The sequence below is a fragment of the Poecilia reticulata genome, linkage group LG17 (assembly GCF_000633615.1).
Source record: "Poecilia reticulata strain Guanapo linkage group LG17, Guppy_female_1.0+MT, whole genome shotgun sequence".
NCBI classification, from domain to species: Eukaryota; Metazoa; Chordata; class Actinopteri; order Cyprinodontiformes; family Poeciliidae; genus Poecilia; species Poecilia reticulata.
The window spans coordinates 27,449,675-27,465,828 of NC_024347.1; the positions used below are offsets into that span (position 1 = coordinate 27,449,675).

At 38.0% G+C, this 16,154-nt stretch overlaps 1 protein-coding gene across 1 annotated transcript; it reads right to left on the minus strand.

The window, feature by feature from the left end:
* Nucleotides 1–254: 254 nt before the first annotated feature.
* st6galnac5a (ST6 (alpha-N-acetyl-neuraminyl-2,3-beta-galactosyl-1,3)-N-acetylgalactosaminide alpha-2,6-sialyltransferase 5a) lies at nucleotides 255–10,354 on the minus strand. Its single transcript, XM_008434641.2, has 2 exons — nucleotides 6,007–10,354; nucleotides 255–713 (listed from the first exon to the last, which is right to left on the minus strand). Exons 1-2 carry the CDS (start codon nucleotides 6,243–6,245, stop codon nucleotides 458–460), a joined length of 495 nt encoding a protein of 164 aa, XP_008432863.1. The 5' UTR covers nucleotides 6,246–10,354; the 3' UTR covers nucleotides 255–457.
* Between the last annotated feature and the right edge of the window lie 5,800 nt (nucleotides 10,355–16,154).

The window sequence follows — 16,154 nt, forward strand, 5'->3', positions numbered from 1 at the left end:
CTAACCTAACCTAATCAATACTCGATTCACATCGTAATCTTAAACCTAACCCCTAACACAAACACAACATTTCTCCTTGTGGGGACCAGACTTTCATCCCCACAGGACCACTGGGTCCCCACAGTGGAATATGTCAGGAAAATAGTCCCCACAATACATCAAATACATGGCACACGCACACACACACACACACACACACACACACACACACACACACACACACACACACACACACACACACACACACACACACACACACACACACACACACACACACACACACTTTCAGAGCGTTTGATGACGCTGCCTTCCAGGGTTTCAAACAGCTCTGAGCCGCATCATGTCCCTCCATGAATAAAACTCTGGCTGCAGCAAAGGCACTCCTCATCCATCTGTTTTTCCAGTTGTCCATCGGAGCGATTGGATCTCTAAAAGCTCATYCCAGCTCCATTGGCAGTCACGTAGTCTGCAGAACCACGGCGGCGGCTGCCGTTCCCGGCAGTGTCCGGTTGTCTGGGAGAGGCGGGGGGCTCCAGTCCGGCTGGAAGAAGTGGATGTCAAACGTCCTTGCCCAGTTGGCGAAGGCGCGCTTCTCCGTGATGAAGCGGTGGTGGCTGCCGCGCTTGCCGCGCTCGTGGGAGATGTACATGGCGCACTCGTCGGKCCCCCGCGGCTCGTAGTAGTGGTAGGGGACGGACTGGTGCTGAGGCTCCCTGCGGAGACRGAAACGGGCGACATTTAGGAGGATTTTAATGAGTTTCATTACATACCATGAAGCATTTTTCATTTCAAGGTGAAGGAGGATGGTTGGCTTTAATTTATCATTTGCTGAGCAGATAAGTTTAATTAGATTCATATTTAAAAGTGGCACTTTCATCCAAGCCTGAAATAAGAAAATTAAAAAAGTTTCACAGTTTAAACTTGATTATTAAAATATTGAAAGTGCACGGCTCATTTTTAAGCAGTTTTGACAGCTTTTTTTTGTTGTTGTTGCATTTTTACCAGTTCAGTTCAGTTTTGTTTACACTTCAAATATATTAAAACACTTGAAATAAGACAGAACTATCACAAAAACTAGACAAAACTAGTCTGTGATAGAAATTATTGACCAAAGTTAGTGATGTGCCAGTTATTTTAAATAGGTTTTTAGCCTTGATTTAGGGTGTTTCAGCAGTTTTTCAGTTTTCTGATAGTTTGTTCCATATTAGATGAATATAAGAAATGAATGCTGCGTCTCTGTGTTTGTTTCCTTCTGCGTTACAATATGAATACATTTCCTTTGCTCTAAACTTTAAGCCTAATATTCATGTTTTGAAATAATTGTGAGGATTTTTCAGTTCAGCTTGTTAGCTAAGCAAGTTTCTCAAGTGATTTTTTCCCATCATTTAGTTGATTTCATTGTTGTTTTCTGAAAGCACTTCATTCGGGTTCTCATTAAATATTCATGAGACATTTCACCAATTTCTAAATTTCAGCATTTTCAGCAACATCAGTCATTCTCGCCRTCATTTATCATCATATATTCATCTGTCTCCTGACATATAATACATACATTRCATATTCATACAGTCATCATTTTTCCTCTTATCTGATCATGTCTCTGGGTTTACCAGCTACTCTGGGCCTGAAGCTCGACCTCATCCCTCAAAACTGGGTTTCTACGTGTTTTAAACTGATCAAGCTGTCAAGATAACTACAATCACATCTCTCAAAATGCTGCAGCAGCAAGCAAAGGAGTGTGCTTCTGTTTGTGTGTCAAAATAGGAAGGTTTGTTATAACATCCAAGGTTTTATTTTAGTTAAAAGTGCCCTCTGTTTGTGCTCTCCACTTATAGTGAGTGGAGACTTTGAGGTGAATTAAGAAAGCTATTTTTCATTGCTTCCTTTTTTTTGTTTTTTTGCAAAGTCTGCTTCTGTTTTCTTATGAATCAGACTGGATTAAGATGAAACCTGTGGTTAAAAATGACTGGCACGTCACATGACGTCTGGCACCGAATTGTTTTTAGCCTCCAATCTCATCGTCACACTGCAAAAAMCMCAAAAACGTATTTTAGTTTGATTTCTAGTGAAAATGTTTTGCCACATTTGAATTAAAAGAAGACTAACAAAAGTAGCTCTTCAGCAAAATAAATAAGGTTATTTTATGTCAATTCTTCACTATAGATACAAACAGTACTCGTTCCACTGGCACTGAAACAGGAACATAATCTGACAGTGGAGCTGGCAGATTATCTATATTAAGGTCTTATTTACTAAAATTTATTGCTGAAAAGTTACTTTTAAATTAGTTTTATGTGCYAAGATATTTGCACTACAAATCAGACCAAAAATACTTGGTAAAATTTCGTTTTCTTGCAGTGCCGTGACAGTAAATTAAAAGAAATAAACTGCAATAATGAGCCTGAACTGATTATGAGACAAACCTACAATTAATCCCAAATTAGAYTGAGCCTTTAACTAATCTTTTAATTTTACAAACATGCTCCTTCTAACTGGAAGTAATGACGACATCAACTAACTCACCCACTCTTTGGTTACCTAGCAACTCACTCACTCTCTGGTTACCTAGCAACAACTTGTTGAGTAACTGCCACAGCAGCAGTTTAAGATTTCACCTCTGTGCTTCATAACTGCTTAAAAAAAACAAAAAAAACCAGCAGCGCATAGTGAAAACTGTGGATAAAATATGAAAGGTCACACAACCAGTTCAGATATTTAAAACAAAACTAATCAATAATTATCAATAGACTGATAAGGAACGATTATCTTGTGACATTTTTTAGCCATATTGTCCAGCCCAATCACMAACTGTACAGTTTTTATCAAACGTAAATAACACAACACTTTTTTAATGCGACACCTTTTACATCTATTATTACCTTTGTGAGATGAGAGTTTCGTTTCCTACCATAAACAAACTCCTTCATAAATTTAAAGGGGGAGAATTATGTGTTATGTATTTTCCAGGCWTATAGTGCCATTTTATAGCACAACCAAGAAACCAAGTTACCTTCAGTTGTTATAAAAACTCTGTACATACCAGAAAGAACTGAAAAGAAACTTGACTTGCATCTGACGTTTTTCAATGAGCCTGTCTCTTTAAGAACCTCCTGCCCTTTCCAACACGTCCCTTTCATCTAGTCAACAAGCAACAATTCTCAACCATTGATGCCATTTAAAGCTGATTTTAGGAGCTTAGCGGTYGTGCAGTTCCACCAGGCGTTGCTGCTGCCACTAGTCTGGAGGAGTTTGGGGTAAATAGTCACAGAAATTCAACTCAGAACCACCAAACTTTGTGGCTCAAGCTGTTAAATTGCTGAACTGCTGTTAAGATAATGCTGCATTCTGTTTGCTTTGCAGGGAAATGTCAGTAAATCAGCTTGATTTAATGTGTCAGTGGAAAAGCTGTTTGAAACACATACTTTAAATGCACATCCAGTAAAATCTGCACACCTCAGTTGTCATGAGAACTACAACGGACCGCTGAGAATCTGCAAGCAATTTCTGAAAGAAATGAAGCAACATTCCTCCTTCATGTCTGCTGGGATTGAATTTGTCCATAGACCTTAAATAAACAAAAAATATTTTAAAAAAAGACTTTAATCGACCTACGCCTGGGTCGAGGATATGCTGAACATTGAACAGTTTGTTCTCTTTTATTGAGAAATCTAATAAGGTTTGTTGCTTGCTCAATGAAACGGTCCAATTAAAGTTCTGGCTGAGATGAATGAGACGTGAGCTGCAAATCTAATCAATAAACTCCACTAACGAGGTGGGATGCCAGGAGTGAACCTGAGTTTGTAATGAAGTCCAGAGTTTCTGTAACATGGAAAAAATTTCATTTTAGATACGCTCTACAAATAAATCTGTAAATATGGGAAATTATTTACAAAATATTAGAAAAACATCCACAAGGACTGAACCGTGAATTAAAGTGTCAAATAAWTGACATTTATTTTCCTTCAGCTTCTTTTAAAAGTAATTTTAAAATAAATGTATTGTACCTTTTTTCATTTAATCGGCTAAACAATCAATTAAACATCTTTCATTTTTAGGCAAATGAAAGAAAACAGATATTTGTGAAAAAGTAAATGACTGAACATTCAAAAATGAAAAAGGTTCTTGCATAATTGTACAATTATAAGAAAGGAATACAAAGTTTCTGAGTCGACTGTTTTTGTTTTTCAGTCAAAGATCAACAACAGGAAATCACTCTTGTTGTGTTAATCAGTGGCCTCGACATCTGGTGGATGTTTGGATTTATTTACTAGAAAAAGTTACATTTATGCAAAAACCTGGTTAATAAATGAAAAATGATTTTTGTTGCATTACTGACATTTTAACATGTAACATTTTTGTTTTTTTTTATCTGTAAAAAACTGAATGGATTTTCTCTTGTGCAGAATTGTGACCTCAGGACCCACAAAACCATCAAGAGGACCATAAATGGCCCCCAAGCCACACTTTGTACACCCCTACAGCAACAAAACCACATCGACACTGTATTACATCTAAATCTGTTCTTAAAGAAATATTTTGTCCTGAGACAATATTCCACATTTACGCTGTAAAACATGACTCTCTATTTTAATGAGGAACACAACAGAAATGCGTCTCTAATGTTTTTCTGAATTAAGATTCTCGGCCACCGAGCCTTTTGTCTCCTTCAGCAGCCGACGATCAATCGAGTGGCAGCCAATAACCGGGTCGTTTTATCGACGCCGCGCTGCAGACAAGGAAACGTTTTCAACTGTTGTGGCTGATGATGCCGAGTGGCTCAGAAATCAACTAACCGAAACGCACAAAAGCTTTGAGTCAAGTGAGACAAAGACCAGGAGAGAGTTCATCCAGGTGAAATAAAAGTTTTAGTACAGAAAATACAGGCTTTCATTCGCATCTGTTTGGGTTTTTGGTTTTAATGCTCAAAGTAATATCATTCAACGTCTTCAAAAACGTCCGTCCAACTTCAATAGTTCTGAATAATTGGGWAGTGAAAGAACATGTTTTCATATTTCTATCTACACTATATATCCGCATTAACAGCGGCATGAACTGATGTTAGTTATTGTTTGGTCCAGTAAGTAAAACCGGGCCGATATTAGCAGCCGATATTTATGTCTAGTCATTTTTATGTGCTTTGAGAGTCGAGGGGTTGATCAGTACGTCKGTGGGTATCAGTCGAGGTCGTTGTAGATCAGGGAAAAATAAAAGGAAGAACACAAATCTGCCTTTTGAAACTCAGAAATACATAAAAATGAAATTTAATAGAACATTTCTGAGATTAATTTAAATATTTCTGAGATCTTACCAGCATATTTTTGGACTTTTTAAACTCAGAAATTTCCATGTATTTTTTTTTCTAGAAAATATCTAGAAATATCTAGATATCTAAATATCTAATCGACATTTTTCTAGCAAGTGTTTCGCTTTTCAAATTCAGAAATCCCCTCGTCTTTTCTGGGAAATTTCTGAGATTAATCTCAAAATGTCAGTTTTTTCTCTAGCAGTTTGTTGACTTTTGGAGCTTCAAGAAGAGACGAGGAAAAATGTCCTCTTTTTTCTGTCAACAATGGCCCGAATACCCTGTTGTGTTCATATATTTCTTTTCAGTGTCAAGAGGGGGCTGAGTTCAAATGCACGTCAAAGTTTGAGGAAAAACGATTGAAAGCTGTGTATCTTTTTACTCCCACTATGCTGCACAATTTTGTGTTGAGCTGYAACTCAACTCCTCTTTCCCCCAAAACAAAATATAAATGTGAGGTTTAAATGTRACAAAATATATTTAACCTGCAACACATATTAACACATGGCCATGCAATTATGGGTATCAGCTTCCCACAAATACCTGCTGTCACAAAATCCATTATCAGCCGTTTCTTCCTCGTTTTTGGAAACTATTTAAACGTTTCTTATCGAGCGCTGCAGTGCAGCTCGGCCTGGAAACCTGTCAGTCGGTTCTTGTCTGTGAATTTGTCGTTAGCATTCAGCTCCACCTTCGGCTCTTACCTGCAGAAGTCGGGGGCCACCATGCCGAACACGTTGATCCGATCGCAGAGCTCCAGAGCGATGGTCATGGTGAACCAGCCGGTGCTCAGCCACGAGTTGGAAATCTTCCTGCAGACGGAGGAAGACCACAGTTCAGATCGGTTTGATACGCTTTGGACGTCCCTTATTAACTKAAACGGATAACCAGAGGATCCCACAGCAATGAATAAAGATCCATCTTGATGCAGAGGTCGATTCATCTGACGCCTCCCAGCTTCATTAAACTATAAATCCAGACRGATACAAATGAAATCTGCCAAATAATCAAACTCTCTATCAGCTTCTGTCCAAGTTAAAATCCCATTTTCCAGCTGTGGTGGTCCGTCTGCTTTTCCACCACAAAGAGATGAGATCCGATGAAATAAATATGAAGTAATATTTACATTGCATTAAGAAATCTCTTTCCATCTAAATGTCCATCAGCTCGGAAGCAGAGTTGCTCCCGCATTAAAAATATATCTCACCACTCAGAGGAATTAAGAAGATAGAAAGTTAACTTATTTTTGAAGTTGTGAACTAGTTCTCTTGGTCTATTTTATGCTTCTTTTATGTTTATGCATATTTATTTTTTTWWATTTGTATTTTTCCCAATCACAGAGACAAAATTATCGAAACAACAGCAATCTAAAACATTATTGTTAGGTTCACTGAATGATCTAAAATTGCCCTTAGGTGTGTGTGAGTGTAAATCTATTGCCCCATTGTTCACCTTGTTACCTCAACTTGACCCAGTACGCCGTTTATGACATTTTCTGCTCAAAATAATTATTTGATAATGAGAATTCAGTCTGGTCAGTTCTGCCTATTTTGGGCTTCCTGTCACTTTAAATCCAAATGATCTGCTGGCCACGCCCCTCAGCTCAACGTTTTCACTCACAGGTGAAAATAGCTGCAAACAGATCTGCAGTTATCCCACCGTACATCTTTGAAAAGCAAAAATGGAGCCTTCTGCACAACCAAAAATAACTCAGCAAGTGGTTCCTGGGTGGTAAGTCAATAACAAACACTTGTCATTCCCAGCAGCCGTTGTACAGCGCATACAGCAGTAAAACCAAACTTGCTAGAGTTCCACTTTGGTTGCTAGGTGACGGGCTGAGGTTGCTAGGTAACGACGGAGTGCCCGTCAAATGTAATGTTACATTTTCCAGACACCAAAATCATTGACATGTTGCCAAATAAAGCAGTTGAGCGAGTTTCTTTTATTCACATGATCTGTTTTTAGAAGCAGTTGAAACCAAAACGGAAGCATAAAAACACACAAAATGTGAATTTTCATAAATGAGAATCTCGTCATCGCCTGCCAGGTTGAAGGAGTTYATGTTTTATTTGGGTCGTTTAACCAGAAGCTGTGGACATCTCAGGCTAAAACCTTCAGTCAACTTCAGACTCCTGATGTCTGGCTGCTGTCCTTTAGCCTCAGCTGTAATGTCTGCCAGGCGCAGCCGAGCCGACGGGTTTCGCTGCCGTCATCAGAACACGTCTGGGACAATTAGTGGTTCTGCAAACTGGATCATGAATATTTCAGTGAAGAAATGCATCGCAACTGTTCCTGTTCCCTCATTCGGAGTGTGAAGATATTCATCTTTGAGCTGACGCAACATGTAACTAGGATCCTTCAGCTGCATCACACACAGCTGTGCATTTCATCATGCCGGCTCAGTCTAATCCGGACCAGGATCAGAACAGGTGCATATGTTTATGCATCAGAATCTGATGGGCTGTTCTCYCAGATTATCATATTAGCATAAAATGTTGCATGTCTGAAAGTAAGCCTTGAAACTATTTGTCACTCTGAGTCATTAGATGGTTTTATTCACTAACAACAAGCCGCTCACCATATGTGAAGGTTTATGAGAGAAAACGAACCAAGCTGAGAACAGGAGGAAAAGCAATATTTCTGCTTAATGCACTGAATTCAGTAATTAATCACGCAGCAGCGCCATCTGTATTATTCCACCAACAGTAAACATGTATTTATAGATCTCCCATCACAACACAAACTGTTCGCAAAGAACAGAAATACTGAAACTGAACAAAAAATGAGTAAGTTGAGTTTTTTCTCTGCAGGATAAATACATGGAAACGTGTTTGAGTCTGGGAAAAATGAAGGTTGCACATAGACACGAAAATGCATCTTCAAATATCTCTCTGATCAATRATAGAACATGTAATGATAGTAGGTTTTTTAATATTAATTAGTCAATAATTAATTGCACAACTGCACAAACCCAAGATATTTGTGGTTCATTTGTTTATAAGTCCAGTTCGTTTGGGAAGGCGTGAATGAATTCTGACGCAGAGCAAAAAAGCAAACATTAATCCGCCTAAAAGCCTCAGTTTGATTGGACTCTGGTGCGGTTTGAATGCCAAGCGGACCGGATGCCGCTCCACAAGCAGGAAGTGGACTATGGTGCAGGGCATTCTGGGTAAATACAACCAAAATGCTAGCAGTGGAAACGAGTCGTGGTGTTTTTACCAAAGACAAGAGAGAAATCCTAACCGCTAAAATACGATGCTACTCCGTTTCTGTTTACATTTCGTGAAGGAGGAAGTTGCGATCATGTCTTCTTCTGAGGTTTTTATGTTGCTTCCTTCAATAGTTCTCAGTGCAGCGCCGCCACAGGTGAAGAGGGGAACAGGTTTTTCAATTAGCTGGTTCGTTTGACACGGTGCAGTGAGAAAGCAAATCGCAGCAGCTAAAAATGTAACGAATGTTGTAAATTTGGTCCTCAGTCGAACCGAGTCTGCCGGACTATCGGGAGTGAAAAGCAAAGCATATAATCTTCTCCTCCTGTAACACAAGGATTGACAATCACAGCAAACGTTGGGTTGAAATAACCTTTTCAGACGAAACGTATTTGCTGCAGGTGGTAATTTGTTTGGTGTGGAGGATGCAGAGTAGATTTCAGTCTTGCTTTTCCATGGGAGGAGAGAGAAAAGCTTCTCCATGTCTGTGCCTGCGGCCATGTTGTTTCATAATCCATCCAAGACCACGGCTCAGGCTGACTCACTCTGTCGTATTGGACTTTCTCAAATGTACTATTGATCTTTACCTCATTTTAAGCCGAGCCAGTTTCAGTTAATATGATCAGCAGTCCAATAAACCGGATATCGCTTTGTGTTTTTTACCCCTGGGAACCGTTTGAGCACTTGTTTTTGACTTTTTCAAGACACAGAATGATATTTCTCTGATGATCTTCAAAACCAGACAAACTGAAAAAAGGGAACTTGTGAAAAATTAACTTGATAAAAACCTGTATTTTTTACTGGTTTTCAATTTCAAAGCCATTTTCTCTCACTAAATAACACATTTATGGCCAAAACTCAAAACTGGACTTCCATATATTTATAACAGCTACTTTATGTAATGGTTCTGACTGGAAATGTCAAGTGAAAATGCAAAAATATTTTTATTTTTGTATTTTTTTAATGAAAATTAGTATTTTAGAGTTGCAGTTGTAAAGAAAGCATTGCAAGAGTGTCTGTGGAAATCAGGTTCATGTGATTTCTTAAGATCAGTTTGACAAGTTTCCTTCTTTATCCCCCAACCTGCCTCTGCTGCTTTTCAAAGCTGGTTACAAACTCTTTAGAAGCAACCAGGAAAAAAAGAGAGAAACACTCCCGTTGGGGGATGAGACCTAAACAAGGCGAGGCTAAGAAGAAAAGCCCGCTCGCTTGCTGCTGAATGAGGCGACACTTTGGGAAAAGAGGGTTCATGTGTTTGAAAAGGTCTTCAGACGTTCCAGCCTAACAGACAGGAAGGTGCACAGGGAGGCGTCAGGCAAAGAAACGCTGGAATAAAAGACGTTCAGAGTGTTTAGATCTCGCTTGTAGAAGCTGCGAGGCAATGAGGAAATGTTTCCTGACAGAGGAAGAGATTTTATAGTGAGACTAAAATCTTATTGATTATTACTGAATTCTTTCCGTGATTGCAAAAAAACACAAAACCGAGGCACTGAGACAAGAATCCCAAATCAATCAGTTGATTTCAAAAACAAAGTCAGAGATGAGAAAAACCAACCGACACGCTTCAAAATATTGAAAAACCAGCACAAATAAAAGTATATTATTCAAAAGTACTTCAGTTAGTGGGCAAATTAAAACAAACTTAGAAACCTTATAACAAATTGYGCCACTCAGGACCAACGGAGCTGGAAAAAATTATTTTTTTCTTTTGGTTAACTGTTCCTTCTTGTTTTGGATGGTGTGTAGTTGGACAGCAATCATCACCATCTAACTTGAATTAATATGAGTTAAAACAACATTTRATTTCCTTTTGGGATCAATAAAGTATTTTCATATTTGAATTTGAATAAGCATGCATGAAAAAGAGCTGCATGTTTGCTACTACTCCATGCTAGCAAGCTAAATGTTAACCTGCTGATAGTGCTAGCAAGCTATCAGCAGGTTAGTTGTTAGCTAACCTGCTGTCAGCTAACCTGCTAAAATGCATTTAGCTAGCATTTAGCTTGCTGTCACTCTCAGAAATTTGCTTTTTTTATCTTCTGGAAATTTCTGAGATTTAGAAGTCCAACAATTTTTACTTCAAAAATATTAAAAGATTTCTGAGATTTTTTTGTTGTGGGAATTTACTCCTTTTTTTCTCAATATACTAATAGCCTCATCATAAAAACCAGACCACTAAATTAAATGTTTATTCTTAAAACAGCAATATATAAATGTTAGCATTTAGCTTGCTAAGCTAAGCTAAGTTCAAGTGTGTAATATTGTTCAAAAGTTTCCATAAAGACAGTCATAAACCTTCTCAGGAGAGATGAAGATCTTCCAGCTACAAATCCTGAGCTGGGAACAAATTAAACCCMTGGAGTTCATAAGTCTCAGCGTTACATTCACGTCTCATCAACTACAGCTGCCATGCTTTCAACCAAGGCTATAAATGGTTGCCAGGTAACAGAATTACAGATGCTCTAACAGTGCATTTAGTCTTTTTAGATAAATATGACTCACTAACGTCTTTTATCAAGAGGCCAAATGTTGCTGGCAAAGTATCCTTCCATCTGGAAAGAAAGAAGAAAATTAAGTTGCATTTACCTCATGCTAAGAGAAATAACAAGTTGAGGACTAATCACATAAACAGGCAGGAACATGTATGAGCTCAGTTATTTAATTTTACTTGGGTAATATTTCTTATTAACAACTATTACAAGATTAATGTTGTTAAACTGACACAAAAGCGCTCAAAAGTGGAAACCACCAGCTAAAAGCTAGCAGTGCTAACACTAAAAGCTAACATAAAAATAAGAGCATGAATATATATGTCTAATTTATAACCAAAATTTCAACACAGATGTTGAACSTTATTCAACTGCAAGTTTACAAAACAGCCAAGTGAATTAGCACTTTAGGATTCATCTGGAAAAATTTATTTAACTGAAAAAAAGTGCAGTAAGTTTTCAAAATTTGCAAAAACGCTGCACCAAAAAAATTAGCTAGAACAAAACCTACAACGGTATATTGTTCACAGAAAAAAAGGAGTAAATGTCCAACAAAAAGAAATTTTCTAGAAAAAAAAACTGTGAAAAGTCAAAAATTTATTAGAAAAAAACTCTTTTTTTCTTCTTCTTTTTTTAATTAATCCCAGAAATTTGAGGGAAAAAAACTTGGAATTCCTGAGATTCAAAAATCCACAATTTTTACATTTCAAACTAAGAAATTTTCTTCAGAAAATGTAAAAAATTTGAGATTTTTTTACTGGAAGTTTACTCTTTTTTTTGTTGTTGTTGTTTGCAATCGACAATGGCCCCGTCGTAATGTTTAACTTATGACAGCAGTGCATGAATCCACACACGTCTTTGTGCCCCAACTTACCATCTACATTACCAGTAGGCTGTTAAAACATGAAAACGGCCCTGATTCCAGATTTAACATCTGTGAACTTTATTCTGTTAATGAAATCCTTATTTTATTCCTGGGAACCGTTTTGAGGCATCGCCTTGTCTAGAGAACTGGATGTATTTCTACACCAATAMTTCAAAAAGCTACAAGGTTAAAATGACTTTATTTAATATAAATCATATAATCCAGCGATGAAAAGCTGTTTAACAGAGCACAGAAAGAACTGTCTGTCTTTGTCTGTCTGTGTCTCTGCTGGTCCTGTGATTGACTATTTTAGATCCTTTAACAGCTTTTTTAGCCTCCAGCCAAAACACTAAACTGGGTAAAGCTGAAAAAATGAAACGTACTGATAATTAGAGCAACATTTCATGTTCTGCACTTCTGAACAGTGATTTATACCAAGCCTTCAGCTCCGCTCCTATAAATCATGCAGAGTCTGTTATCCTTTTACATGTTTGCCTGGTTTCTCCCTGGTTCTTCCGTCGCTGCGAAAACCCACCAGCCGTTTATCACAACCTGTGGGGGAAGCGACCCACTCCCACTGAATCCAACGGCGCCTGAGTGACAGCATAATGAGCGGTGACAACCGGCCATCGTCGCCGTTATTAGAGTCAGGGCTGACGCAGAGCGACGYYATCGCAGCTGAAGCACCAACTTCTCATTTTCATTTAATTACGACTGGATCCAGGTTGTCCTGTCTGGAACATGTTGATTTGTTCTGATGGGTAAACAACAAAACAGGGCCTCTGGGCTTTAATATCACAACATCCCTGCGTGCGCACCCTAATTTTGCAAATTAGAAAACTTCAAAGCGCGGCGTCTCGTCATAAAGCAATCTGCTACGGATGCATGGAGGCCCTAATCAGGAGCCATGCGGCTAATCTCACTTAAGAAGTCTTCCTCATTTCCTTGTTTGTGAGCATGCTGGTGAATAATGTGGTGTGAAATGTCAAGCTCTCGGCTTCAATGGCTGTATTTTAAAGAGACGGGAGGGTGGCAGCGAGGGGGTGCCACGTTTATCCCCCAGAAGGAGCGACGGGACGGGATGTTTGCACAGTTTGGCATTGCAGATGTAGCTAAAGCACCTGTTTAACGGGGAGTTTAATCTTCATCCCTGAGACTTAAAATCTTATTTTTGTTGAAACATGGTTCACATGACAACAAAAGATTTACATTTTTAATTAATCAAGAAAGCAAACTGAAAAATAGCAGGTTCTCTGACAGGTCCTTTAACTCACAGGTGTCAAACTCGAGGCACGGGGGCCAAATCTGGTCCGCCGTAGTTTTTTATGTGGCCCACTAGACTCCAAATTACATCAATGAGTCCCTCCAGTTTTTCACAAATCTGCAAAATCCACACAAAATCAACACATTTAGACATTTTTTTCTGATTTTACAGCATATTTTCTCAAAATTAGTCAAAAACATTGAGTTTAAGTGACCAGCAGTACTTGATTTTACAGTTCATAATTGATACGAGTCATAAAACGTCATAGTCATAGATTAGCGCAAATATTATAAAAATTCCTCACAACATCTCTAAATTGCCACTACTGTAAATTTTATTCCAAAAAAATCACTAAAACAATCACAGAATCCTGGAGGAACAGCTAGTTAGTGRTATTTTAACCGCTTGTTTTATCAACATATTCTGGCACAACCGGCCCTTTAAGAGCATTTAGATTTCTGATATGGCCCAAAATGACATTTCTGCTTTAACWCATTAMGACGGTTAAAATGTTACTACAAAGTTTTGGTTTAAGGTTAGAAAATAGAAAATAAAAAAAGAAAATTACAAGAATAAAGTGAAAAAGTTGCAAACAAAGCTATAATATTACAAAAATAAACTTTTATGAGAATAAAACAATCATATTTTGAGAATAAAGTCATTTTAATAGGAGAATAAATTCATAATATTATGAGAATAAAGCTGTARTAATAAGTCATAATATTAAATTTGCATGAGAATTTTCTCATGATAGATTATTATCAGTAGCAGGACACAATCACCTGTCAGATTATTGCTAATAATCTGATGCTGATATTATAGATGATGGATTTATTTGTAAAACCAAACCGAAAGCATAACTTCACAAGATACTGAACATGTAAAGTTCTCATAAAATTGCGACTTTATCCTTGTAATTTAATTATTTGTGTCCTAATCTCTGTCCCACCTGGTGCAGATAAAAGTTATTTAAAAGTGTGATTGTGTGTAAATACTGTAAAAATGACAGATCTCCTCTATAAAATGTGAACGTTTTTCTCCGGTTTCGGCTGGTTCAGTTTGACCCGAGCGTCAGAAATGATTACGGTCGTGTTAAGGGTTGATTACTCCTTCATTTCTCTCTCCCTTTTCAAACTGTACTCCACTTGCAGCGAGCTTTCCGTCTGATCACAGCTTCTGTTTCTGCAGCGTGTTTCTCTCCACAGGGGCAATAATAGCACCATTAGCAAGTGTTTTTTGTGTGTGTGTGTGTGTGTGTGTGTGTGTGTGTATGCGGAGCTTTTTCAGGCTCTTAACATCCCTCGTCTTGATTCTGCTCATTATTTGCAACGATTTTCTTTTGTTCCTGCTCCTTATTTCATTTCGCTCCGCTGAGTCGCAGGAGAGTTATTAAAAATCTAAATCTGGAGGATCTGGGGATCCTCCACCCAAAATAAAGCCCTTACTGATGCTGATTGCAGCCCAGTAACCCTGGTTACTCCCTCAGAAAATCTCAGCATCATCWTAAGCCGCCTTCTGCTCCGCCTCACACGTCTTAGCATGAATCTCTACTGACCGAAAGACTTTCTCCTTCAGTTCGGAGGTTTCCTTCTATCCAACACTTTTTAATGGTTGACCCCTTAAGATCAGCCAGTTTCCCCATTTCTGCTCCCTCCAGCTTCACCTTGGCACCGAACTCCAGCTCATTCATTCTGTTCAGCTTCTAGGGATGTTTTAACACCTGATAGTCCAGAAGATTTGGTTCCATTTGGGACCAAAGATGCAACATTTGTCACATTTTCAGCTGCTGTGGTTCGTTTTCACACTGCATTGAGTCCTAAAAACAAACTTATGGAGCAACAATCATCAATAGATTGAAATTAGTTTGAATATTTCAGCAAAATATTCTCCATATTTCTAGATGCCATTTAATTGCTGATGAGTTAATGTGTTTTTTTAAAGTTATCCTCCATTTATTCTTTGTTCAGGCATACACTTTTATTTACTTATTTTTCTACTTGTTTGCTTTCTTTGCCTTCCTTTGTTTTCCACTTTTCCCAAAAAATATCTGTGATGCTAGGTTAATCAATTAGAGAACAGATAAACAATGTAATGYGTTTTGTTTTGAATGTCTTCATTTTAATGTGCTTGTTTGTTTGCTTGTTTTTTTTCTGTTTGGTTGGTTATTTTAATTTTTATTGCAGTTTCTCATTCTAGTATGTGGTWAATTGTTTTGTAGGTCAACACTCCTTCTTGCTTTTTGTCARTYTGTAATGTTTGTTCTACACACACTAATTAGTGAATAGTAGAAAAAACTAGAAAATTCCTGAAGAAATTTAAATGGGGCTTGCAAAAGTAAAAACCTGTTCCCCTCCTCACCTGTGGGGGCGCTGCAGCAAGAATCACTGAGAGAAACAACATGAAAACCTTTGAAGAAGACATGAGCACAACTTCCTTTTTCACAAAATGTAAACAAAGATGGAGTAGCATCAGGTTTTAGTGATTACGGGATTTCTGCTTTAGTTAAATTATTACGAATTTTCAAATTCAATCAAATCATGAGGTAGTAAAATATTCCCACCCCTGCTCTTCATCCTGATTTTCCTTTAGATGTAATCATGAGTGACTCTTGTCGCGTTGCTCCTTTAATGCCGACACGTCTTCTGGTCAGTAAACTCTCATCATTTCTGTCACATGTAAAGGAAACCGCTGACATTTCCTGTCTCTCAGTGAATGTTTGCCCACCATCAGTCTGAGAAGCAGCCTTATCAGTCAAAAATGCTTGAAACGTGTGTGTGTGTGTGTGTGTGTGTGCGTGCGTGTGGCCATTTAAAGGTCACCCTCCATTTGATTGAAGTCAGAGTGAGTTTCCTTTAGAAAGAGTCCAATTATTTACATTTATCTCAGAGGTTTTTTTAACCTGTGGACTGTTTCAGGTGTGTTTTAGACGGGATCCATTTTGCTAAATTTACATTTTGCACGTTTTTGTTCTTCTGTTTAATTCTAAAAACATTGTTTTAAAAAAAAGTTTTTTTGACAATAAATT